Below are 26,604 nucleotides of genomic sequence, written 5' to 3'. Positions count from 1 at the left end.
TCCTACACAATCAGATCTCCTTTTTTAATTAAATAAAATGTTGGTTTGTGGAGATTAACACAGAAAAGGTTTGCTGCAGATTCCAAGAAGCGCCTTTGAAGAGTGACTTTATTTGCAGTATTTCTATAATTCTTAGAATGGACTGAGCACATTTTGTAATTTAAAAACTAGTAGTTACAGGATCTGACCATTATTCTCTGGAAATTAAAAGCAAAAACTCATTAGCACCGGTGCAAATAGAGTTTAATCAAATCTACCAATGATAATCTGTGAGGACATTAACAACCAGGAGGTTCCCAGTTCCCTTCAGTTTTCTGGTTTTGCCTCACAGCTGCCTTTGTTATGTAACTGTAGATGGCTGTGATATTCTGAAGGGGCTGTTCTAAGGCAAATGCAACCTATTTTCCTAAATGCACCGTTGTATTTGGCCTAAAGCAGATGGGCAGCACTGGAAATCTACTGAAGCTTTTTAGAGATAACATAATTAGGTTGCCTTGAGGACTGTAACTTCATCATTACTGAGGGTTCCTACCTTGTCATCATCTGTGCTTGTTCAAGCAGTAGGAAGTCTGGGTTTAATAATAAAGGTTTAATTATATTTGGGGAGTTGTGTGGGGTGGACCCTGCACCTGTGCTGGAGCTGCCCAGACCGTACAGTGGGGCAGTTCCTGATAGGGCTGTGTCGTGTACGTGTGGATGCTGGGCCTTAAATCTGACACAGCTAAACAAGACAAGGCACCATCCATCTTCGGGTTTCTTTCAGCAATGCAGAGGCTTTATTCCCTTCTGTGGGCAGAAACTGACCACTTTATTCCTAAAAACCAAGGTGAAGGTTTGAACTGTACTCTGTTTAAATGGGAAGCATCACACTTGGGTCATGCCCATACTTTTTAAAATATGTGCAGAGGAAAGGCTGGTACCCAATATCTCATTATCCTGTAGCTCTACCTATTGTAAGTGATTTTTCTGCCTTTTTACTCAAGATATTGTAATAAATTGATGCCAAATTTCAATTGTGATATGTAGAGTTATTCTTTAGTAATTGTCAAAGGATTCATTATAATAGATACCATTTTCTCTTGTAGGTCTTCATTATTTCAAAAACATCGTGTTAGTAGGATCTCTGCAGGATCGGTATGTTCCTTATCACTCCGCTCGCATTGAGATGTGTAAAACAGCTTTAAAGGATAAACAATCAGGTAATAAATATCCCGCAAAATAAAACAGACCACTCAGGTTAAACCTCATATGTCTCAGATTCATCACATTTATTTTTGGGTGCTGCTTAACCAAGGCACCTCTATTATGTGTCGAGACACTCTGGGCTTACTCCGTAGTAATGGAAAATCTATGTGGGAACGGAATTGCGTTCTGGATCTGTGCTGTTCTGTTACATGCAGGAGATGAGACTGAATAAATTTCTAGCTTATAAACTTAGCCAAAAGTTGGGCAGGACGAGCACAGTCCCCTGGTGTGCGAGTAGGGAGGACAAATAGCGTTGATTTTTGAGGACATCAAGTTGTAGCATGGAGCACTTGGGCTCTATTTTGTTGAGGCTTAATACTAGTATTGAAAGCAAAGGTCTTTTCCCCATTTTCAGTGGTGGTTGATTGTTGTATTTACTGTTGAGGTATCCTGGCACGACTGCATTCTAGCATTGCATATTGACAAATACGTTTTACATAGTGTAATAATACTGATGAGCACATTTTTACTATAAATGTACAAATAACAAATGTAGAGCTTCAGATTATTTTTCTGAGATTTCTGGGAAAATTAAACTACTTAGCAGAACAACAACATAACACATATCATTACCTCTCTTATTCTGGAATGTATTCATGTTGAGTTCAAGGTCAAAGAAACGTGTTTGTTTCTGGTGATTCATACAGTCCAACTTCTCTTTTCCTCTACAGGACCAATTTATGCTGAAATGATCCAGAACCTGCTTCTGCCAGTTCTTCAAAATAAGGAATGTAATTTGATCCGTTATAATGTAATTAATGCATTACCCAATACAGCAGATTCTCTCATAGGGAGAGCTGCACATATTGCTGTTCTTGATTCAGAAATATTTTTAGAAAAATTCTTTCTTGTTGCTGCCCTAAAATATTTTCAGTAGAGAAAAGCATTATAAGAGACTTGGTATTACCTCATTAACAGATGAATCAAATAATGTGTGGTATTGAAGTATAGCTGCAGCTGTATTTTAAGAGATATTTATACTTTTTATATGGAAGATAATTTATATCATCCACACTTAGGGCTTTTTAACATCAACTTTACTTTCTAGGTAATGTGGCTGTGCAATATTTTTTTATTTTGTTCTTTTTACTTTTCTATTACTTTTTCTTAATTTTGGGTACCTGATTATTTGGAGATTAAAGCACAGTGTGTACTTTTGGTTGGTTTATTATTGGCTCGTAGACTACAGAAGACAATGTTACTTGGCTACGTTTTACAAGAGGCTTTAGATGCCAAAATAAATTGGATTTAAAAATTCTAATAAGGTCTTACACGTTCAGTTGTTGTATTTTAGCACTGTAGGAAGTTTAACTGGAAACACAATGAGCTGCTAAAATACTGGATATTTGAAAATAATTATATCTGTGGGTCTCACAAAGACCATGACCGAGTTGTCTGTTCAGATATCACTACAACTTCACTGTTTTCTACAAAATCATTGTCATCATTGGTAAATACGCTCTGCCTGTGGGAATATATTTTCTACTGATCTCAAAAACATGTTAGTTTACATACTCAGTTTTATTACTGGAACTTTAGTTTTCAGAAGCAAATGGCAACTAAGGATTTTTGAATGTTTAATGATAGCTGCCTTCAAATAATTGGGGTTTTGCAAACTGTATTAAGACTGCTCCTTACTCTGTCAGTTCTTCGGAAGAACGTGGACAGTTTTACATGGACTTCCTTGTATGTACGTTAAATAAGTAAATGTTATAAATTTCTGCAATACTTTTATGAATTTAAGCGATTTTTAAATATTGTTAAAATGTTTTATTGACTATGAAGTATTGTAAATACAAATCAATACATCTTCAAATGGGACGGTATTGTAAACTTTACCTGTTTAGTGATACAGATAAAATGGTTTTGATATACAGGAATGTTAAAGGTCTATTGACTTTCTACTGGTGCTGAATAGCATTAAGTTTGGGTTCTCCTTCCCTTTTCTCTGTTTCAAACAATAATTCACTAAAGCTGGGGGAAAAAGAGTTACATGTGCATTCACTAATTGTAAGGAACATTTTTTGAAAAATATAAATTTATTGTATAATGCATGTTTATTTTTAGCATTGTGTTATTGCATCTGGTGTTAATAAAATGAACAAATGACTCTAATGGAAGCAATTAAAGAAACTGAAATGTTCTGCTAATTACCAAAATTCTGGGGACGGTTTTTTGTATATAATTAATAATTTTGTATTATTTGCAATTAATATAGCAATAATAGTTTATAATGAAGCGATTTTGCACTTGGTATGGTTTATTGTATAATACATCCTTTGTAATATGTATTTTTTTCGTCTGTAGCTTCCAAGATGCTCAAATGAGCATCTACAGTTTGGAAACGCACATACTTAAAAGAGTATTTTATCAAAGTTGTGTTAGGCAAGTCCTTATGACACAAAGAGATCTTAAATACGTTCCCACTATAACAATATCTACTTTTATTAGTTTTTATTATGATGTTGCTACTAAGTTCTAAATATTTAACTTATATTTTGACATCTCAACTGCTTTTATTTAGCAGTATTGTAGTACTTCGCTCCTGGCTAAATTTTGAATATCAGTTTAGGGAGCTAGATGTACAAAATGTTCCTTGGTTCACAATGAGGACGTTAAACTATTCTTAGTACATAAGTATTTGGATGTTTCTGTTGCTATTGAAAAGTGTCTGTCTTGCTGTGTCTCTCTTGGAATCCGAAAGTTTAAAACATACTTTTGTGATCAGCAAAGCTGAAATAGCTCCTTGAGGAGGCTTGAATTTGGTTTGTTCTTTGAGGAAAACGGATGTTGCAGGAAACCATGTGATATTTGCATGTAAGTTTATCAAGGAACAGGGCAAATTAATAGAACATTAAATTCTTTTTCTCTCCCCTAATTTGTATTGCCCGGTGCAGTCCATATGTGCTCTGACAGCCCTCTCAGTACTGTAGCTTTTTTGGGGGCTGAGAACAGTAGTGAGTGGCCTGATGACCCCAATGTGTCCTTAAAGTGTATGAAGTTCACATTTATGTTTACAGACTGTAGGGAATGCTTGCAGTTGCTCTCTGAACAACCTGTGCAATCTCTGCTGCTTTGGCCAGCTGTGCGTGTGTTGTGTGGCACACTCCCCCTACACCGCCTATTTCTGCCTTCGGTTCCCCAGCTAGAAATACCGGCTCATGTACGTAATCCAGTGTCACCTGGTGCAGTGGCAGCAATAAAGTGCTCCAACACGCCCCTGTTTCAGTCAAGGCTTCATGCTCCTGCAGCGTTAGTGACCTCTCCTTTATGCAGGTATCCTACAGCTGTTTGAAAGAGAATTATGCTGCTTACAGAACGAGAGAGAAAAATCAAGGTCTTAACATTCCTGTAGAAAGCTGCCCATCTCTGTTCCCTGAAGGCAGTAGGTTGCTACTGTTACTTCATAAAGCTCTCAGCGATACTATTAGGGGGTCACTGCATAAGATCACATCTGTTTGCCAATTGGGAAAAAGAGCTCATGTTCTCCTGTGGAAATTACCAGGCTTTGCTGCAGAGCCAAGATATTCCACATTGTCAAAAACTTACTCTGTGACCACAAAACACCGTTCATTCCAAGCCAGTCTAAGTTGCAGAGCCCTGAGCAGGTGTAGAGTTCAGATAACCAGGCTTCCTGAGCCGGCCTGGGAGGAACAGGAGGCGCTTGGGCAGGATCAGCAGTGCTGGTTGTGCTGCTTTCCAGAGAGCCCCAGGGCCAGCTTACACTGACCTGCTGCAGAGTTGGTGCTGGCCCCAGGTCCTCCATCCCTGCTTTTTAGAACAGCAAAGCAGAATGCAGTCGTATTTGAAGTAAATTATCAGTGAGCAGAGCAAGGAAAACAAACAAAAAAAAAAGAAAACATTGCATTTAATCATGCATGAAGTGCAGAATGCCTGTGCCGTGTGCTACATTTCTATTACCGGTGTTCAGACTTATTGCCTCCTCGGCTAGGAGATGTAGAAATACATAATTCAGGAGTAAAAAGTGAATTTTGCATTTTTTACAGCAATACAATGAAGAATAAATAAATGTTTTGAAGACTGCAGCTTGGTTTTAGGTAGAATAACAGTTCCTAATTGATCTTACATTGCTATTTACTCCTTACCATTCGAGATTGCACATAAGCATGATTTTTCATGGATTGTGTTAAGCTGTTAAGGAACAGAACTTACTCTTACTTGGTACCTGCACTCACCTTGGTATGAGTGTTTTTAAGGTAAGGATTTCATGGTGGCTTTTGCTGTTTTGAGCATATGCGTGGTAAGTTCTTGAACTTGGCATAGGTCTCTTTGGGTTGTTTTGTTTGTTTGGGGTTTTTTCTTGCTGCTTTTGGACAGAAGAGCATTTTTTTTTTTCTGCATGAGCCATCAATATTCATTTTCAGTCTCTCAGATCCAGTGGCCCAGCATCTTCGTGTTAGAATAAAGAAAAAAGAGTGTCCCATTATTTTTGGTCTCTACTGTCCAATTAATTATGTTATAAAATGCTTATTGAGAAAATGTCACACATAAGGTAGTCAGTTAAATTTAATCACTTTCAGTGTGTAGGCATTGCCAGATGTAGTGCAATAAACTCAATGGAGCGTTGCTGCTGTTAATTTACCAAGGAGATTTACTTGCTTAACCTCTTCCAGGTGTGAACACAAAATGCTGGTTTAGACGCTGATCTCCCAGAATGACTGAGTGAAAGTCATGTTCTGCAGTTTAGTGTCTGTGGACAGAGTAGTTTGAATCCTGTTTTATGGAAGAAGTAGATAACCTGAGATGTTTGGAGAGTGACAAAAAGCAAACATTGCCATATTCCAAGCATTAACTGGAGCTCCACCCCATGAGCACAGGTGTTACTTCTACCAGGGTTAGGTTTATACTGGGAGTATTAAAAGCACTTTTGCTGGGCGCACTGGGAAACTGGAAAGTGCTGTCTGAAGTCCTCTGGTGCAGCACTTGGGTTTAGTTGCTGCATTTCTTCCGCCCTTCTCCCTGGGATGGTGAATAATGCCTGTTCTAGTGCAGAAGAGGCACCGGCTGCAGTACAGGACCGAGAAACATAAAGTTTAGTGTTAAATTAAAACATTAATTATTATGTTGAAGTAACATTCTGGTAACTTTGAAGTTATGCTGCCTTCAGTGGCTAGGGACGCTCTGGGTCTGTGCATCGCTGTAGCAGCTGCCTCAGTTCTTTGCCGTAAATAGCCTCATAGCCTTCGTGGTTTTTGTGGGTTGTGTTTTTTTTTTTGTTTGTTTGTTTTGTTTTTTCTAAGAAGGAAAAAACACATTAGTGGGGCTGCAGTACACATTTGGGGGAGGGGATGAAATTAGTTATTTCACTGGCAAACTTCATCGCGTGGCAGAAACGAAATGCTGCAGCTTTAGGCAGGGGCAGGAGGGGCAGCTCATCTCTCGAGCCGCTCCAGCAGACCGGTGGTGCCTCCAGCGAGAACTCGGCTCCCAAGGCGCCGTTCACCTCCGTCTCTCGGAGAGAGACAGCGGCAAGGGAGGAACGGGCTTGTTTCTGAGGCCGGTGGGAGCTGCGCTGCACAAGGCCGCCGCGCTGACTGGAACCGCGTTTCCCGCCGCCCCCGCTCGGGCGGGCGGCCCCGCCCCAGGCCGGGCGCTGTCGCCCTTTGCGCCTGCGCGGACGCCTGCGCCGCAGCCTTCATGAGTGCCGGCTCGGCGCGGCCATGGCTCTGCGGCTGCTGCGCGGCGCGCCGGGGGCAGCGAGTAAGAGGCGGGCGGAGGGCGGGAGAGGCCCGGCTTTGCCGCCGAGGGGCTCCTCGGCCTCTCCGCGTCTTCCTCACGCAGGGGAGCTGGGAGAGAGGGGCGGTTACCGGCCGGGACTGTCGGCGCCGGGGTTGCTGACGGGCGCCCAAGATGGCGGTGGGCGGGGGCCGTGCGGCGCCACCCGCGCTGTGACCGCGGTGCGACTCGCTCTGTGACCGCCGCCCCTCCCGCCGGCCGCGGCGCTGAGAGGTCATGCGCTGCTACTGATTTTGCCCCTCCCCCGCTTTCTCTACAGGTTTTCTGCATTTTTTTTCCCCTCTAGATATTAATATGCTCCCTTATATTGCAAACTTACTGCTGTCAGGCCTCACTATCCGTTCTGGAGGGTTTTTTTCCCTAATCTTGCTGTCACTTTTTAAACGGCGGTAAAATATTAAGGTATGGTTTTATATTTCTAGAATAGCTTGAGGGAACTTGCTGTGGCCTTGAAAGTTGTTGCTCCCTGTCCTTTATGAGGAAATTCAGGTGATTTGCTCATGGAGAAACTTAAGAGAACAAATGAAGTAGTTTACAGTGTCTGTTCTTAATCTGTTCTGTAGGGCTGCAGGTCAGGCTGCTCCCTTCAAAAGTTGAGATTTCTGTGATCCTATTGGTACAATGTTCCTGAAACAGACCGATAGCACATATGTTAATGGGAGAGCTGGGAAAAATGTTGTTAGGTGTTTGTGGCCCCTTCTAGGCTCTGTTTGGCCATGGTGAGATTTGGCTGATGCCCCTGTCCCCCACATATCCCAGTGACCGTGCAGCTCTCACTGCAAGAATGGCTTTGTTATGATAAGTCATGCTCTGTGGGCCACTTCAAAAAGCAGATGTTGGGTGTGCAGCAACCGGGGATTTTCAACTTATTTTCAAATGCAGCTATATAATTAATAAATCAGATGGCTTTGTGACTGCCCATAAAGGATGAAGGAGTCAAAGATCAGTTAGTAGAATGTGGTTTACTGGTAAAGTTGATTGTTCATCTTATTTTTTTCAGAGGTACTTAATGTTCAACTTTTGTCACCTCAGTGTCAAGAAGAATGTATTTTGATCAACAATATCAAGTATTGCAAATAGGAAAATGGATTTTGCCTCTTCTCTGCTGACTAAGACAACCAATTTCTATCAGTAGCTTAATCGGACTTTTATTTGAACATGGACTAGAATATCAGCTTTAATTTAATTTTCTAGCTAGCTTCTCTTTCAGCTTGCTGAAGAGTGACAAGATGCTTGGCAGGAGTAGAAAGATCCAATCTATGCAGAAGGATTAGATTCTTCACTGTTCATAGACCCATTATGTCATGCTTAAAGCAAAAAAAAAAAAAAACACAACATTCCTTTGGGGCACTGGCAACAGTTGGCAGGCGTAATAGTTTATGTGACTGTAGGGTGTAATGTTAAGTTTGCGGTATTTTAGGGTGAATGAATATGTTGATTCTGGGAATACAGGTGGATTGTTGGTTGGTGTACATGTAGGTGAGCCAAATCCACACTGCTTGGGAAGGTTTTCCGATATGATCTCTTCAGCAAGGTAGAATATTAGTTTTTTCAAGTGCTTTGCTCCCAGGTTGGTGAAGGGAGGATTTCTGTTTGTGTCTTCCTGCTTGAGAAAAGTCAGAGCTGCTTTAAGCCCGTATCCATAGCTAGAGTATTTTTAGAGGGTATTTTATGCTTGCTGTGGACATTTGTTTTTTTAACCAAACACAGAAATATCAGTCGTTTTGAGAGATTTTCATAAGTAATTTTTGACTTATGACTCTTGAATTATTTGACTTAAGATATATATACACCTGTGGTTTTATACTACTTGAAAGAACTTCAGATATGGCTATTAATAGGCTTTCTTTTACATTTATGTTAAAAAGATGTTAGTAGGACTTCAAAAGAAAAAAGTTTACACTTCTAATTAAAGCATTTGTATGCAGTTATATAATTGAACTTAAATGTGTTCAAATTTTGTCCTGTTCTTGACTACCAGCTGAATTATTTTGCTGTCATAAGGGAAGCCCAACTATTCTGTATCAACATTCTGGAAAACCTGTTACTAAGGGAACAACATTTTATTTTTTTTAAACTTTCCTTTGGGAAAGCAGAAGCTTTTTCTGACTGAAAAGCTGTTGGAAATGAGCCAAGACCTGGAAATCAGCAGGCTTCTTGGGGGAGGTTAGGACTTCTCCAGGAAAACAGAATGTACTGCTCTGTGCTAGCTAATTACTACTTAGAGTCTAAAATACAAGAAGATAACAGTGAAGATAAGTTAAGGCAGTTTAAAATACACTGTTGATGTGAACTGAGTTATACAACTAACACAGTTTTGCCTGCATATGTTTCTAGGGCCAAAAATAATTATCTATGCTGATTTCTTAGGTGTTCGTGAGTTGAATGTTAAACTAATATTTGGAGTTTATTTTCCTGCCCTCCACTCCATAGTTTCTGAAGTGAGGGTTTTTCAGAGGTGTTCTGAACAGCCATAGAGCTACTTGGTATTAAACTCAAACATTTATGCCACGTGTCTGTTTGTTTGATAGAGTCATTGCTGCTTTGCAGCTCTCTGAGAAGCACCAGCTCTAAGACAGGAGGAAGATCTGAACCTGCTAAGCAGCCACTTAAGAAACCGAAGTTACCACTAGGTCGATTTGATGAACCAGAGGAGTCCAGTATGGAGAGGGAACCCCTGGAAAGTAAGTCATGGTTTACAAAATCAAAAGCCATGTTTTAAAGGCAAGACCCTGTGATGCAGTGCCGATGTCAGTTTAGGAAGAGGGGTTGGCATTCAGCACTCTTCAGAATAGCTATTTTAGCTTAATGGTTTGGAAAAAAACAGAGGCAGGGCAGTGGGCACAGGTTGAAGCAGATTATGTATGAGGGAAAAAAAGCTTTAAAACAAGGGTGGGCAAACATTGTGACGAGTCACCCAGAGAATGTGATCCCCCTTCTCCTGGAGATACTCAGGTTTGACTGGATGTCCTGACCTAACATCAGCCTTGCTTTGAGCAGGGTTGGGGCCAGATGTCAACCAAAGGTGCCTTCCACCATAAACTCTTCCATGATTCTGAGAAATGTAGCTGGTCTGTTACAGTACAGCTATGAATCATGGTGGTGAACTCATGAGGGCACCAGCTACTTTTTATGATCCCAAAAACCTGTTTTAGTCCACAAAAGATTTCTGATTCATGCTGAGTTTCATGGTCAGTCTTTCCCCTAAGCTTTATAGGCAGCGTTTTGAAAGGCAACAAGAGATACTGAGTTTACTGAGCTGCTCAGTGGGGTCAGGGGAGACCTAATGAGCTGCTAATTTTGTTGTGTTGCAATGACCTTAGTGGGGCTACATTTAGAGAACCTGACAAGATTGGGGTGCAGATAAATCACTGCTGAAGTCACTAGAAACATACACATTTTTATCAGACAGGAAAAAGACACAGTCTCTTTCTTTCTCCTTTTTAATTAGCTGTCTTCCCTAACTAAAAGTGGTAGTTGTGCTTTATCTTATTCATCATGGTGTGATGTTCTGCTGCTGTTTACCAGGAGAGATAACCCATGTTTATCTATTTCGAGGTCTGTAGGACAAGCTTTTTTTAATATATCAGTAGATTACTATGAATATCCAGATCACTGAAAAACTACAGTATCATCACCGAAATGGCTGCAAGCAATTTCAGATTGCAGTTCACTTGGGAACTGACTCGGAGTTACTGTGTAAGCAGCTATTTAATTCTTGTCCTTTTATTCCCAAGAAAATAAATGCCATCACTACTCCATTTAAAACAAATGCATAATTCTTGTATTTTCCTGAGATGTTCCATGTTTAGAACAGGACTCAAGGTTTCTTTTTGCTTTAAATTGAATTGTACCTGTATTTTTTTACATGTAACACCAGCAATAGTTTGTTAGAATGCCAGGTGCCCATTGTGTCTTTGATGGTTATTAGGAAAAAAACATAAGAGTTTAAGCTGGCCTTTGAATTCCCACTGCTGTGTAGCTGTCATGGAGAAAGCTTTTGAGCTTCTGCATCCGCTGTCAGCACATCGGTACTGCTTGGATATTGGGAAGGTATCTACAAAATAGTATTAGATGCATTTGCACTCCCATGTACTGCCAGAGGTTTTCAAATACTGACATTTCCTATCCTGGACTGCATGAATTTTTAAACGGGCATCCCAATATGTCCTTCTGTACAGCCTGTAGCTACATGAGTCTCCCTTCATCACTGTCCTCCTTTTTCTCTGCACTCCAGCATTTCTGTTTGTTGTCTTTTCTCATTTTCAATGTTGCTGCTCATTACTTGTCTTGCCCACCAGGGCTGAGTTACGGATATGACTGAGGGAGCCCCGAGTTATGTGTATTTATGGGAGGCTGTGGAGAATCAGCATGGCAAAGGAATGTGTGGGGTACAGAGAGCTTCAGAGAGCCCCACAGTCTAGTGCAGGGTGAGAAAACACTCAGCCTAGGATGGTGCTGTGCCCAAAAGTGCTTCCCTGGCCTGGCGATGCCTAGTGGGATGGTCACAGTGCAGCATGGGTGGCCTGAGTTATTCTGCCTAAGAGAGGGTCCTGAGTAAGAGAGCACGGAGTAGAATAAGGACTGTGAGGTGCAGAAAGGTATATGGTGTTCGAGTAGGTGGCATAAGCTAGTAGGGGGCTTGGAACAGAAGCAGCACTGCTAATGTGTAAGCTTAGCATGTCACTCATAAGAGAGATTGGAAAGTCGCATTCATACTTCCCTTAGGAAGAGTCTCCATCTTGTAAAAGGGCATCACAGTGACTTAGCACGCTTAGGTTAAGTTGCGGAAGGTGAAAAGTCTAACTTAGCTTTTTAGGATGTTCTAGTACCTCCTGTGACTGAGGTATCTAGTCTGGTGTTGATAAACATCAACATGCTATTTCTTGAAAAACGTACCAGCATCAATGAAAACACGGTGTTTCAAATACAAGAATAAATCTAAAATCTTGGCTAAAATTTTAAAACTAAAGCTAAAATTAAAACCCAAGTGCTTAGAGACCTAAACAAACACAGAAAGTGACCTGGTGGTGTAGTGAACATGTTTACAGCATACTTGAGTGAGGCAGGTTCTCACTGCGAGTTAACAAGAAATTGTGGTGCTTTAGTGCTTTTGGATATGAAGTTGCTTTCCCTTTTGCATAACTGAATATGATAATGTATTCCTAACTGTAGTCAAAAACTCTCTTAAACTACTGATTTATGTTTCTGGGAAATGTTTAACTCAAAGTTGCCTTTAAAAACAAGAGAATTGATTTTGTATTTGAAAATTAACCTAAGAGGCAAACATTGTAGATGGTGACATCTTTGTATTTGTCAACAAACATTATAGGCATCTTAATGAACTTTTCCTGTCATTTTAGAATTCCCTGATGGAATCAATCCTACTACAAAAGAGAGGGGTGGACCCAAAGGCCCTGAACCTACACGTTATGGAGATTGGGAAAGAAAAGGACGTTGTATAGATTTTTAATGTATAAATGTAATTATTGCTAATAAAATATTTCTAGTTGTTGAAAAATATAATGTACAGAAAAATCTCACCTAGATTTGTTGTGAAGCTTGTTTCTGTCATGCCTGTGAATAGTTTTCTGACACATTATGTAAATAAACATGATGCTGCAACTCAATTTTTGGAACTGTTATTTGCTCACTGTACACCTGATCTTTAATGCTATTTACAGTATGCAAGTATAAATGCAAGTGCAGTAATGTGAAATTGGTAGTCTGGATCTTACTGAGATGTATAAGGGCTTGGGTTTCTTCATGTAAACATTTATGTAGTGTCTTAAAAGAGCTTTGCAGTTCATGAACGTAGATAATGGTCATCAGAAGTACAGCCATCTCCGGGGGGATCAGCGCAGAGCTGATGTTCACATTTAGCACAGTGGTTCGTTGGTAGAAGCCCCTTAATCAAGAACCATCCCATCTGCTCCTGTTAGAGTGAGCTGGAGTTTCTTTCCTGTGTGTGCAGAGGGGACAGAAACTCTGGTTTATCCTATCTCAGATGGACAGGCTGGAAATGGCATAATGGAAATGGAGCCTTAATTCCAGGAGGGACAGGTTGTGATTGCAAATAGCATAGGGGTGCTCGATATGCAGTTCTGGAGTACTGTTCTTTATAACCTAGCTTATTCTGTGTTATTTGCATTAACTTTGCCTGGATAAATAGAGATGTCTGTTTGAAAGCTGGCTAAATGCTGCTCGAGGAAAAATAACTACTATCTCATACCTTACGGTCAAAGGTCACTAGTTGCATTAGATGATCGAATATTGCAGGTCTTGAAACAAGGTTATGTGTCATTGCACTAAATATCTTTCAGTGAGACTGAGCTCAGTTCTTCATTCAAGAAATTGCCTAGTTGTAAATACTGTAGTACAGTGTAAATCTACCACTTGTGTGGGTACTTACTAATAAGAATAAGCTGTCATCATTAAAATGTGTGAACATGTGCTCTATTTCTGTGCAAGTTCTTTTTGATAGCTCAAACAAATGGATCTTCTCTAGTCTTCAGCTGTAAATGTTTTCTTCATCCCTTTGTGTTTCCTTCCTGGTGGTTTGCTGATTTTTCAGCATCTTATCTTATATTCTACTTGCTGCAGCTTACATATTCACAGTTCCTATTAGCTGCTTTTGCCACAGCACCACAGTGGGCATTAAAACTGAATAGAAGTTCATCGGAGAGCCCAGGACAGTCTCCCATTTTATGCCCTGCATTTCTTTTTCCTATATGGATATTTTTGCCCTTTGCTAAGCAAAAGCATGCCGTACCTGAGTGCAAGTCAGCTTTACCTCACAATTTCTGTTGGTTTGCATTACTCTGGCTCTGTGTAAGAATTCAGGGTTTTGCCCAGCTCTGCCTTTTGCATTAATTTATCAGAGCATTTAAGTGTCTCAGTCTTATTGTAAATAACCTCCCTAAAACTCGCAGGACTTGCAGCCAGTGGGGAAGCTCCTCATTGAAATCTGCCTGTTTGCATACCCAGTGTGTATTTTATTGATGTAGTATCATGCTAGTTGGAAGTTAAGGTATTTGACTCAGTGCTGCAATGCTCTACAAAGGTATTAAGTCTGTTCCACTAGGTTTATCAAAATGAGGTTTACTAAAGCATGTTTTTCATAAAATCTGTTGACTAGTGGTAGTTATATTTTGAACCTTTAATCTACAAACTTGAATTCTGCAGCATGTTTTGGATATTGGAAAATTGGTTATTTTTCATACCTGATTCATTCTAGCTGCCCTTGTGTAGTGTGACGGCTATGTTTTCCCAAAATATGTTGACATTTTCCATTACCTAAAGATATGCTGGGTCAGCTATCTTTAATATATACTGTTTATTAAAATACTTATTTCCAGTAAAGCTTTGCCTCTTTAGTTGCTAGTGGGTTGGGAAATACTTCATCACACAATACACCACCTTTTCAAATAGGAAGCAGAAATTTTAATTGGAAACTTCTGCCTTTTTTGCATCATTATTAATAGGCTTAACATCTTAATTAGCAAAGAGGTAGTAACACCACCGCAGTTATTTTATTTTTGAATTCTAAACCTTATTCTCATCCATGGATTGTTGCATGAGTTAATTATCTTCTCTTACCAGGTTTTACCCTTCCCAGCACACGCTCCATGAATGTTTACGGGGTTCCATTGCTTGGTACTCCTGATTTTCAACTCTTAATTGGCACTTCAGCGGATGGCAGCTGCAGTCCTCCCTCCCTGCCTGCAGAACTGTGCCTTGTTGATTTAGCATATAAAGAACTGGTCTCACTTTTCCATGGTTTTCTTTATGTTTCAGTTCATTATCTTCCATCTCCCCTGCTTTGTGGTCAGGGGCTGCTCTCAGGTGGGCGATGGTGCCTCTGTTGGAGCCCCAGGCAGTTGTCTTTGCTGGAGCTCGGGAGAGTTCTAGGCACTCGCTGTCTGCATCCGTGGAACACCTGAGTTTGGAAGCTGCTTCTGAGGGTGCTGGCTGTACCCACAAGACCAAGTGCCTCACAAAGGCAGGGGTTTGCTTGCTTTCAAAAAATAAAAAGGCTCCTGCTAACTAGTGTTGTAAACAGCTGCCAAGGAGTTGGCACTGGGGAAATGGAGGGTTCCCCTTCAGTCTGGAGGAGCTTCAGGCCCTTTTTACCACATCCCAGGCCAGTGCCAGTAGCCACCAAGTATTTGCTTAATTTTGTTAGGGAATGTGCCAGTAAGAGATCAGAAAACTGAAAGTTTGGGCAAGATCACAGAATCACACAGAATCACAGAATGATAGGGATTGGAAGGGAACTTGAAAGTTCATCTAGTCCAATTCCCCCACCGGAGCAGGAACACCTAGATGAGGTTACACAGGAAGGTGTCCAGGTGGGCTTTGAATGTCTCCAGAGAAGGAGACTCCACAACCTCCCTGGGCAGCCTGTTCCAGTGTTCTGTCACCCTCACTGTGAAGTAGTTTCTTGTCATATTTAAGTGGAACCTTTTGTGTTCCAGTTTGTACCCACTGCCCCTTGTCCTATCACTGGTTGTCACCGAGAAGAGCCTGGCTCCATCCTCGTGACACTCACCCTTTACATATTAATCAACATTAATGAGGTCACCCCTCAGTCTTCTCCAAACTAAAGAGACCCAGCTCCCTCAGCCTTTCGTCATACAGGAGATGCTCCACTCCCTTGATCATCTTCATGGCTCTGATAACACATGGTGGCCACTGGGTGAATGCCAAGGGGCCTTTCTGCGTTGTCTCGCAAACCGGCCTTTACCAAAAAGAGAAGTCCTGGGCTTGGGTACCGCTAAGTTCAAAATAATGTCCTGCAGTGCTGCAAAATCACTTGTGGTATTTGTCAAAACAAAATGTGGTTTGAATGCAACAACCAATAAGATGATACTGTGGGGCATAAACGATCTTTTCTGGTTCATTTTCTTGCAGTGTGTGCAGTGAGGAAAGCAGCACATCAGCACTTTCTCAGTGGTGTCTTCCTGCTCTTCCCAGATGATTAATATTGGCAATCCACTGGGATACAGCATTAGGGTGAAGCAGACTTGTGGTATCAGCCATTAGATTAGCCACAGGTATGTTTTTATCATAAATACTGATTGAATCTATTTTTGTAGCTATTCTTGTTAGTATGACAGTGTAAAACAGCAGGGGTTGTATCCATTTTCTGTTAAATTTCTGAGAGACAAAGGAGAATTGTTCTGGCTGTGTGTGCAAATTCTTTTAGTACTAGTTTCTTGGCTAAAAAGCTGCATGTTGTGTTTCTCCAGTAGATTTTCTTTTTTAAACTTGTTTCTGCTAGTTTGCATAGACACCTTTGGTACACTATTACCATTATGAAGCTGTTATTGTTTGAAGGAGTTGCTCTGTAATTACTTTTATTACAAAATATATGAAGTTGTACTCTACAGTTAAAGAAAATGTTTGCTATATATTGCCGTGTTTGAAAAGTACGTATTTCAGTGTTGATTTTACTTAGTTAAAATACAAGGTGGTAGAATCAGAATAAAATTACCCTTTATGGTAGCAGATGTTTGTGAAAGACCACAGAATGCTGGTATAAAACTTCACTACTTTTTCAGTTCACTGCAATAAATGATCACAAATTCCAGTGGTCTGTAGTGACAGACATCTTACATGTCTGTTTACGACACTTATTTTGGTTTTGTTACTTTAAAAAGACCACAACACCTTGTTCTAAAGTGTCAGAAAAATAGCAAAGCTGTGTCTTTATTTTTAAGACACGAGAATTTGGAAGTTCTGTGGGTTTTCTAATCATTCATCGGTCTCTAACATAGCATCAAGCATGTCAAAGGATAAGGAAATGATTCGAGATGTCTTTCTGTGTGGCAATGGTGATCAAAAAACATAAAAAATTGTGGTCGCTTTCATGCTTTTCTAACATGCAATATGAAAATACCTTTGTTTCGCTGCTGGTGGTTGGTGTTTCGTGTCACACCAGCTGAGATGTGCTGTCCGCGTTCTGCTGTTGGTGTGGCCATCCCTCCTCTTGCATCTTGGGGACTGCTGGTAGGTGGCAGCCATGTGTCATCTTCCCAAGGACTTCTGCTGCAGAAAGGGTGACACAGTAGAAATTGAATCATAATTATAAGATTAGGTTTGGGCAAATCCTGAGAAAAGAGCTCTGTTTAAAACAAGTGCTGTGAAGAGCAGAATGAAGTCCTGTTTCCTATGTATATCTTACACCTCCTGTAGATCTGGTGTCTTTCTCCATGTTCCCTGGTTGATTGACATTATCTCCACCAGGCAAGAGACATGACATCTTTCTGCCCATCTTTCCCCCCGGTGGCATTATTTGCACCTCCTTCCCAGCCACAGAGCTTGCAAGAACTTAATTACCTTGGAAACCCTTCTTGACACCCTTGCAGGATAGGCTGAAGTTACTGGCTTATAAAGCCGCGGGGCAGTGCAGATATTGGCCTCCCGTCCTCTGGAAATGAAGCTGATGAATAACTTTGACCATATATATTTTCTTCAGAAATATTCATCATCTCTCTGCATTTTTCTGCTGTGAGAACAGATTTATTTTTTTTTCCCTTGAAGAACATAAGAAGTGCCAATTAAAGCTTACAGCAGTAAGAACTTGACATGCATCTTCCAGGCATTAAGCCTCTCAGTCAGGTCTAGTCTTAGGCCTGTAAAAAATCACATATTTTAATGTTGCCATTTTTAAGGTCCTTACATAACAAATTAATTTAAAATAAAGCTGACATACCTGGCCATCACAACACAGTTGTAATTTTCAAATGTTAGTCTCTGGCAAAATCAGGTGAGCTATGAAGTTAACTGGTGGTCAGGTTAGTTCTAGAAGCTAGATATTGAACTACTGCTTACACTGGGACTCTCTCCTAATCTGCTGCTTTAAAATTAAGTGACTTAGCTAACCATCTGTGCTTGCTTCATAATCAGTTGCAACGGAGGGAGATGCCTCTGAAAAGTAGTCTGTCTTAGTACATGGAGATGAATTCTTCATTACAGATGGTGAATGGGAGGAAGTTTTAAGTGTGTCTTCTCCATTAACTTTAAAGGCTGCCTAACCAGCTGCTTTAAGCGTGATATCATTAGACAGATAAAGTTGAATGTGTCGGCGTTGTGGTGGTGACAGCAGAGAAGCTGAGGGTGTTGAGGTGTGAGCTACTCGCTTCCTTCTCCAAGGGAGGGTTGCAGTGAGGGAGCAGGACCCACAGGGCTTCTGCTGCCCATGTCCTTCCAAAACACTGCTCAGGGAAAGGGACATCCCGGGCACCTCGTAAATGGGAGCTTGCTTCCCTTAAAATGAGAAGGCGGCTGAGGCTAAAACTTTACATTTCTTCTGCCTATCCACCTCCCAAACAAATGCCTAAAGCATCATATAGCCAAGAGTGTATCGCTGGATATATTTATACCCAGCTGACAGCAAATATCTCAAAACCTAGGAATCTGTGAGGTTTTATTTTCCTAATAAGGAAAGGGTGAAGTGCGTCAAACTAACAATGAAGCTGTCTTCATCCAGTGTGCTGCTGAAAGAGAGGGAGCCAATACCAAGATTAAACTGTCTGGCCAGAAAAGAAATACATATATTTGCTCAGCAAACCCTTCATCCGTGTGACTCCCTCGTGAGGGGTTAAAGAACAAAGGATGGTGTGTTTCTAGCTGGGGAAAATTTCACCGTCTCCTAGAAGATCCACAAGCAAATGGCAAATGTTGCTGAGCTCAGGGAACATCCTGCTTTTAGCCTATTTCCCACCCACCAGGGCTTTCACTTGCAAGTTCTACAGTATCTATGTGCGATCATTAGACAGGTTTGGTTTTTTTTTTAAAATGTTTTTCTTGAGTTATGACTGCAGTATAGTGACAGGCAACTGTTTGGTCTGGCAGGCATATTGCTTCATCCACCCTGTATATGGCCATGTCACTTTTTTCTGCCTGATAATGACAGCTACAGCTATTTCAATGTTAAACTGCATGCTGTTTAACTCTGCTCTTAATTTTTGCTGACCTTGAAGCCATTTTGTGCTAGGTACCCTTAGTTCCTTTAGAATAGTAACAGGATACTTCACAAAAATTAATAACAAATTGCAGATGTTTCTCCCTCACCTTTCTCTGAAGGAAATCTTTTGATAATTTGTATATTGTATGTCAAGATCTTGTTGACAGTCAAATCAAAAAGATAATCCCCATGGGCTGGAACTCCTCCATCCCCAATTTGCATCTGACTCTCACATTCAGGTTCATTATTCTAGTAAAATGTAGCTCTAGCAGGTAGTCAGGGATGTGAAGAGAGAGAAAGAGATGCCTGCAACAAGTAGCACCAGTCTCCCTGAAATCTTTCAACATAAACCCAAACTCATTTTAAGCCTTTCTTCCTTAACTGGGCATCAGTGAAGGTGGCTTAGCAGTTACAGTATTGAACGTTTTTGAGAGCACGTGGCTGTGGTCCTGCCTGTCCAGTACAGACATGCGGGTACGTTGGGGCAGTCCCAAAACAGGTCACTGAGGCAATTTTTACAGGTTGATGGCTCAGTTTGCACAGAGAAATCCAGATCTGACTTGCAGGTACCTCGTTGGCTCACCTGGGAATGACTGTGGATAGAAACATCTCTTAAATGGCAAAGAGCTTTGGATAAATGAGCTTCCCAGAACATGGTGACATCATGAGCGATGCACGTGCCTGCTGTGCGCGACATCAGCTCACATACCAGACCTGACCTTCCCATTTGAGCACTGATGAAGATGCCTGGAATAGTGCGAACCTTCTGGTTCCCTATGTCACCTCCATGTTGAAGATAAGCTGGGATTTATTGCTCCGTAAGAACAGAGATCTCAAAGACGTGTCTGTACCCTCTGCTCTCTCAGGGGATGTGCTGCGTCCTCTCACCCGCTGGCTCAGGAAGGGCTCTGATGGGGAGCTCCCAGCAGGGAGAGCCTGCATTCCACACCGAACAGGTGCAGGAGGGCAGGCAAATGCGCATTTGGGCAGCTGACGACCAGATGGTCCTTCCTGTAAAACCATTTGTAGCAAAGTGGATAAGAATACTGGCCGTATTGGAGAGGCCTGCTGTGCTCCGCAAACGTGCGTGAGGAGAAAACGTGGAATGCTCTAAGCAGGATTTGTGCAGCGATTGTGGTGCTTTGCAGGAAGACAGAAAGCACAACAGTACAGGGACACAAGGGAAGGTAAAGTATTTCATTTCCCCATATTACTGAAATCAAGGGGGCAGAATGAGATGACCGGAGAATTACGGTAGCGTGCTGTCTCACTACACCTGTCTGAGGTAACCCTCTGTGTCATATTAGTAACCAGTTGTTATATATGGCAATATTTGTGTCTTAAAATGCCTCATCTGGCTGTTTTCTAGCCCTCAGCCTCATATACTTTGGAGCTAAAGAGAAGAATGTTTGGATTGTTGCCACCAGCGGCAGCAAAATTGTGCTGCGGCAGAGGGGCACCTGAGCAGGGAGGGGTGGATGCCCAGGAAGGGGTCACAACCACTCACTGAATGTTGCTATGGGAGCCCCTCTGCTGCCCACCCCATGTGCGCAGCGCAGAGCTCCATGTGCATGAGCAGCAGCGGATGGGCCGACCTTCGCCAGCAGACACTGAAAAACCCCACCTGCCCAAGGGGGTCCCTCAGCAGGTCCCTCCATGTGCCCCTCCTTTAGCCTGAAATGTTCTGAGCCCCTGAATTGGTGGCAGGTGGAGGTAAGCGCTAGTCTCTCACTAAGAATGGTCCTGACCTACAGTGCTACATACCTTTCAGGTCTGGTCATCAGAAGAAAATGGAGAACTTATTCATTCTATACCACAATAAAAGTTTCAATTCTTATCTCTTTCTTATGCTCTTCTGTCTCTGTTTTGACACAATCCCAGGATTTTCCCTGTCACAGCAGTGCATGTGTTTTTCTTTCAGTTTATGGGAACAAAAAAGGGTTATGTCCTTTCAGATTGTGTTGCAACACGGGAATGATGGCAGAGCAGCATTAACGATGGTGCTGGCACTATTTTAGACCACAGTGCCACTGGAAAACATGACATTGGTTTGTTATCCCTGAGCAGAGGAAAGAACAATTGCTCCTGGTCTTTGGGAGAAAATTAATACACGGATCTTGCTCCATCATCTGCAGACTGCTGGGAGAGGAATGGAAAGGTATGGAAAAATGATGAGTGGGGATGGGGAAATGCAGCAAGAAACCCTTTGAACATTTTGGGCTGCTGGGTCTGTAGAAAATTCTCATACAACCTAATTTGGGAGTAGCATCCTAAGTTTTACTTTGTGGCCCACAGAACCCTTTTCAACAGTCCAATATGTATTCATAGAACTTCAGTGTGGTCTGGATGTTGTACTCTTCTTGGACACACAACAAACTTTTGCTAAAACTGTGTTGTTGGCGCTTTTTCTTGTTTGTTTGTTTGTTTTTAATTTAGGCTGTGTCCAAAGAAGTTGTGTTATCAGAGCCAGTTTTAGCATGAATACACAGCTTTGCTAGACCAAGGACAAGAGGCGTGGATATACCATGGATTCTGGGAAGGGTTGGAGGTACTGGAGACCGTCCACTGACACCTTGGTGATTTGTTGGCACTGATTGGCACACGGGGGTTATTTTCACTTGGCACACGAGCAGCAGAACACGCTGCAGTGCCTCACTGGTGGCACACATCACGAACAAGTGCTGTGGGAAGCTCACACAGCTTAGTTTCTTGTGAGCAGGAAGAAACATCCAGTCTGAATTAGCATGTCACTGAATGTCACAGCCCCCTCTCACACATCCCCTATGCTGCATCCAATCCCAAATTCACCATCCTTTCCTAGCACCTCTCTCCCACTGCTTTCAGCTCTCTCCCCCCGTTCCTTGGCTATGAGCTGGGCAAACCCAAGCAGCTGCAGAATGTAGGAGTCACTGTGCTTTCCCACTCCCCCACGGAGATGCAGATAACCTACAGTCTTGCTCAGCAGCATCCCAACACTGTCCTCTCCAAAGCAGATGCAGGCTAAGCCCAGGTTGTCCTCCCAGCTACCTGGGTGCTCTCGGCCGCCACACAGGCAGTAGTCCGGACTCACAGCATTTCCTGCTGAGTATGGGACATGCGGTTCTCCTCTCTAGTCTTCTCCGGCAAGACACAATGTGGATGTCGCTCCTGTCCATGAAAGGAAATTATTTCAATAACAGCCTCCCCCACAGAGCTGCAATTGAAAATTGTAACCATTTCTATAACATAAATAGCTACATAAATTTGCATATCCGTATTCAAATATATATATATATCTCATATAAAAATGTTTGCAGATTTCATCCCTGTGTGGGAGGCCGGCACTTCATGAAACCATTTCATAATACATCAAAACTTGATAGAAAAAAGTTACAAGAAAATATTTTAGGCAGTAACACTACAGCCAGCAGTGTTTCTTCTGGAGTTTAGTTAGTTTATAAAACACTTTACATGATATTGAAAACTGAAAAAGTTACAGGCAGATCAAGACTGGTGTAAAAAGCCCGATGTCTCATCTCTGGTACTGAGAAGTTGTTTAGCAAATGCACACTTTTTGTGGTCCTGAGAGAGGTATGCTGACGGGACACACCAAACTGTGAAAGAATAGTATCTGGTGGAACTATACCCAAAATCCAGCTAGGCCAGTATTCTTCATCTGACAGAGGTATCACTCAGTGCTTTGGTAGAAGCCCCCTTGTAAGAGGCACTTACATTTGTGGAAGTTATTTCTCTTTGAAAATTTAAAGGAAAAGAGTAGGACTCCTCACAGCAATCATTCATTAACAACAAAGCTTCAAATTCTACCAACCATGTAGATTTCATCTGATAGATTTTTAATTGTTTCCCTTCATCCACATTTGTACTAATAAAAGTAAAAATACTTAAAAAAAAAATTTGTTCTCTATTTTTAGTTTACTAACAAGGGGATTTTCCATCCCAGAAAACATGACCTTTTGGTTCTGACCACAGGTGACAGATGGTAACTTTAGGATTAAAACAGAAGGCTGCACCTCTGCATATACAAGCCCCACAGCTAAAGCAGGGCACGCAGAGCCCCAGTCTGTGCATTTTAATGCCCAACTGGTACCCAACACGCGGGCACCTCTCAGCTGGAGACCAGCTCTGCAGGCGCTGCAGCCTTCACCCTGATTTTCTGAGGGGCAAGAACTTCTCAGACATCATGACATGTGTTGCTGGCTGCAAACTGGATTTAGCTGTAGCTCAGGGAACTGTCTGTGCCTCATCAGGCAGTAGTAGCATTTTTCTGTCATCTGCTGTTCCTCATGCTGATGGCTCTTGTAGTATTTATCACAAAGTAATCTAGAAATACATATGCATCTAATGCCCCCAAACTGGTTTATCACTTAGGTGCATTAGGAGTTGTGGTCTTCAGCTTAAGAGATATGGAATCGAAGACACATTGGGTATTTCAGTCTTAGCCAGAAATGGGGTCAGAAATGGGAAAACCTGCTTACCTTCCAGTTCTGCTCCCCTGATGCATATTTTGGGAGCTGCAATTCCAGGATGAGTCATGCTGGAAACTCTCCTGTATCTGAGACAGCTTGATGCTGTGAAGGGTCAACAAAGTGAGACAGCTGCTCTCAAGTGCAGGAAGCCAATGTTTTCTTGAACCTCAAAATCCATGCCATCTTCTAAAAATAAATACAAAGCAGATATTTCAGAAAGAACAAATGAGCACGAAGCAAACACCTTCACCTTAATCCAAGCTCCAGGGATGCAGGACTAGATAATAAAATGTTCTTTAGCAGCACTTCACCTCTGTAAATGTGGTGTCACTTTAAAAAGAGACCAACACATGATCCTCATCTTATAGATGGGAAACTAAACCCTGGGAGGTGGAATGACTTGGCCAAAACCAGACGTGGGTCTGCCTGTATTGAACTAGACCCATTTCATCCAGATTAAAATGCTACCTCTGACTAGAACCACCAGACACATCACCAGAAAGAACAAGAAAACCCACATTACATGTGTTGACAAATCCGCCTGTTTGCAATGTTGTGTGGTGCAGATGTGAGGTTCAATACAATTGTTACCAGTAAGTTAAATCTTCAGTAAAAAAAAAAAAAAAAATCAGCCATAAGAAATTATTTTTTCTTTCCTTTTGTATGATTCAAGTAGGTTACGCAGATGTGTGCTAGAAGAAATAATAAGAAAAAGCTCAGAATTGTAGTTTTAAATTACACCATCAATGTCAGGCAAACCACCCTGAAATTAGAGAGCCACTTAAAGAGCTTAGTTCATGTGTCATGTCTCTGAAAACTGCAACTGGAAGGACATGAAACCTTGTCTGTAACTATTGAAATGCAAAGAGAGAAAGTCACAGAGAGCATAAGGAACTTGTATAACACTGACTTGGAGAAATTTCAGTATTGTTGTGACACCCACGGAAATTTGCTCTTCGGTTACCTGTGGCGCAGGCAGGGAGCTTCAGCTGAAACCAGAGGAAGCTGTGAATTGCTTGCAGTGTTTTGACTTAGAGGGGATTTCAGAATCATCAGGGAGACAGAAAAACCCATGGCTGATCCTGGGAGATTTCACAGAAAACAGCCCCCAACTAGAAATGAAACTAAATATTTATTAACATCCAAGCCTAATCAAACAAAAAAACACCTTCTCCCATGGAAATAGCAGAGGAAAACACCCGTCCAACACCACCTTTCCATCAGATGCAATTTTAATCCTTTTTAATTTTGCGTTTTTTTCCATGGGTTAAAAGTCAAAACTATCATCGTAAGTCTCCCCTGAGTTAGCTGAAGGGTTTTCAGAAGTACATTTCAGCACTCCAGTTAAGATTTCTACTGAATAACATATCTAAAGGATGACATTTTACACAGCTGCATAATTATCAGAATTTAAGAACTGCTGTAGTTAGGTAAGATCTGCTAGAACTATAAATTTATTATAAATTAACTGACATCACTTAAAAGTACACCACCATTTTATTTTAATCTTAACTATTGCTAATTCAACTATTAAGAGCCTTCTGCTAAGGCTGACCACTTGCACTTCATTATAAAGAGAATACCAAAACTCTTATCTGGAATGAAAGAACTGCCATGGACATGAATGTTCTATACGTGGATATTTAAAGACAATTCCTATCAGACTATATGATAATAAGAATGCATAGAGATAATGGTTGACCTTGGGCGTGTCATTTAAACTGAAGATTCAGAGATAATCTCACATCATCAGAGTTGTAAGGACAACACTGCTCATTACAAATTATCCTTTAGAGAGCAAGTAATTATGTCCTGCCTAGCACTAAACTATTATTAAATGTGTTGCATTCACACATCAGCGTTTACATCGAGCTCCGAGTCTAAATTATCCTGACACACAAAGTGTTCAAGTGTTACACTGGACACCTTATCTTAATGATGTGCATGTTCTAAGTCGTGCCTGAAACTGGTCCAATTAAGAAAGGCCCATTCTGCGCAGTATCTAAGAACATAAGCGGGGTCTAGCACTGGAACAGGCTGCCCAGAGAAGCTGTGGATGCCCCATCCCCAGGAGTGCTCAAGAACAGACTGGATGGGGCTTTGGACAACCATGGTGGGGGCAGTGGAACTAGATGACCTTTAAGGTCCCTTCCAACCCAAGCCATTCCGTGATTCTACAATTCTGTGAATGTACTAAAGCTATTAGCATGAAGCAGCATATGTTACAGCACAACTGAAAGTTTTTCTTGCCTCTCCTGCAGCAGGAAAGGTACAGACCACTCCATGTGATGGGCTGCACTTTCTGACGAACAGAAACAGCCAGTTCTACTGCTCCACGTGCTTACTCCTGTCTTCACAGAATCAGGTACTGACATTTTTAAAAAGCAGTGCTTGTTAAATAATGATCCTTGTTCGTAGACTCAATATCACATATAAGATACACTTTTACATCTACCTTTTATTTTCTTTTATTAGCCTAGAATCTGCTTTCCTTTTCATTCATTATTTTATAGTACTCAATAACAAGCTTCATCTTTTTCAGAAGACAAATCCCTCCCCCAAAGACTCGCAGTGTATACTGGAACTCTGCATGGGAGTAAAGCCTGAAAACAGACCATCCTTCTGCACTTCAAAGGCCCTAGAATAATCTGGCAGACGAGTGACATTAAAGAACACAAAATGAAGATTCGGAAGCAAGAAACGAGTTATGGAAAGTAGATCTTTATCTTGCAGTCAAACAAATGGACATTGTGTAGATAATTTTTAGAAATGAGACATAGGACTTATTTTGGAGTATCTAACAGTCTTTTTCATTATTACAGACTGTCTTTAAATCTGCCCTCTGATTTTTATATGAGTCATCTTTTGCTTTTTCTCTCTATAACTTCTGGACCCATTACCTAGCTGGACTTTCTGTTCTATAACCTTCTCCTTTCACTTCTTAAATAAAAAGATCATTTCATATTCAGTAAATTAAACACATGGCTTTCAATGTATGTCTCCGAACAGTACACTTTTCCTCAGGAAAAAGAAATATGGTTTCCAGACAAAACATCAGAATGAAATAAACACAGAAACAATGTGCCTTTGGGGAGTAAGAAAACACTCCAGGGCTGATTATATTTGCCAGAATGTTGAACATGGACTCATCAGATTGATTAAGTC

The 26,604-nt window shown here is 41.3% G+C and overlaps 2 protein-coding genes and 1 long non-coding RNA gene across 6 annotated transcripts in view; all 3 read left to right on the top strand.

Moving 5' to 3' along the window:
- The window catches only part of FAM135A (family with sequence similarity 135 member A), a 92,570-nt gene extending 88,461 nt beyond the window's left edge, over nt 1-4,109 (top strand). For all 4 annotated transcript variants that reach the window (XM_082047584.1, XM_082047583.1, XM_082047581.1 and 1 more), the window contains 2 exons: nt 1,086-1,199; nt 1,917-4,109. In XM_082047584.1, the coding sequence (XP_081903710.1) occupies nt 1,086-1,199; nt 1,917-2,122 (320 nt within the window). In that variant the 3' untranslated portion in view covers nt 2,123-4,109. The remainder of the gene's footprint in view (nt 1-1,085; nt 1,200-1,916) is intronic.
- A 2,723-nt stretch (nt 4,110-6,832) lies between these two features.
- On the top strand, nt 6,833-12,632 carry SDHAF4 (succinate dehydrogenase complex assembly factor 4). The gene is made up of 3 exons (XM_082047414.1): nt 6,833-6,966; nt 9,534-9,686; nt 12,366-12,632. Exons 1-3 carry the CDS (start codon nt 6,927-6,929, stop codon nt 12,473-12,475), a joined length of 303 nt encoding a protein of 100 aa, XP_081903540.1. The 5' UTR covers nt 6,833-6,926; the 3' UTR covers nt 12,476-12,632.
- An 8,707-nt stretch (nt 12,633-21,339) lies between these two features.
- Nucleotides 21,340-26,333, top strand: LOC309437598. The gene is made up of 3 exons (XR_014183578.1): nt 21,340-21,521; nt 25,701-25,804; nt 26,012-26,333. It is a non-coding gene; the product is annotated as an uncharacterized lncRNA (long non-coding RNA).
- The last annotated feature ends 271 nt before the right edge of the window (nt 26,334-26,604 follow it).

This window comes from Streptopelia decaocto (genome assembly GCF_964273445.1).
Source record: "Streptopelia decaocto genome assembly, chromosome: 3".
Taxonomy (NCBI): Eukaryota; Metazoa; Chordata; class Aves; order Columbiformes; family Columbidae; genus Streptopelia; species Streptopelia decaocto.
This window is presented reverse-complemented; position numbering and strand designations above follow the sequence as displayed.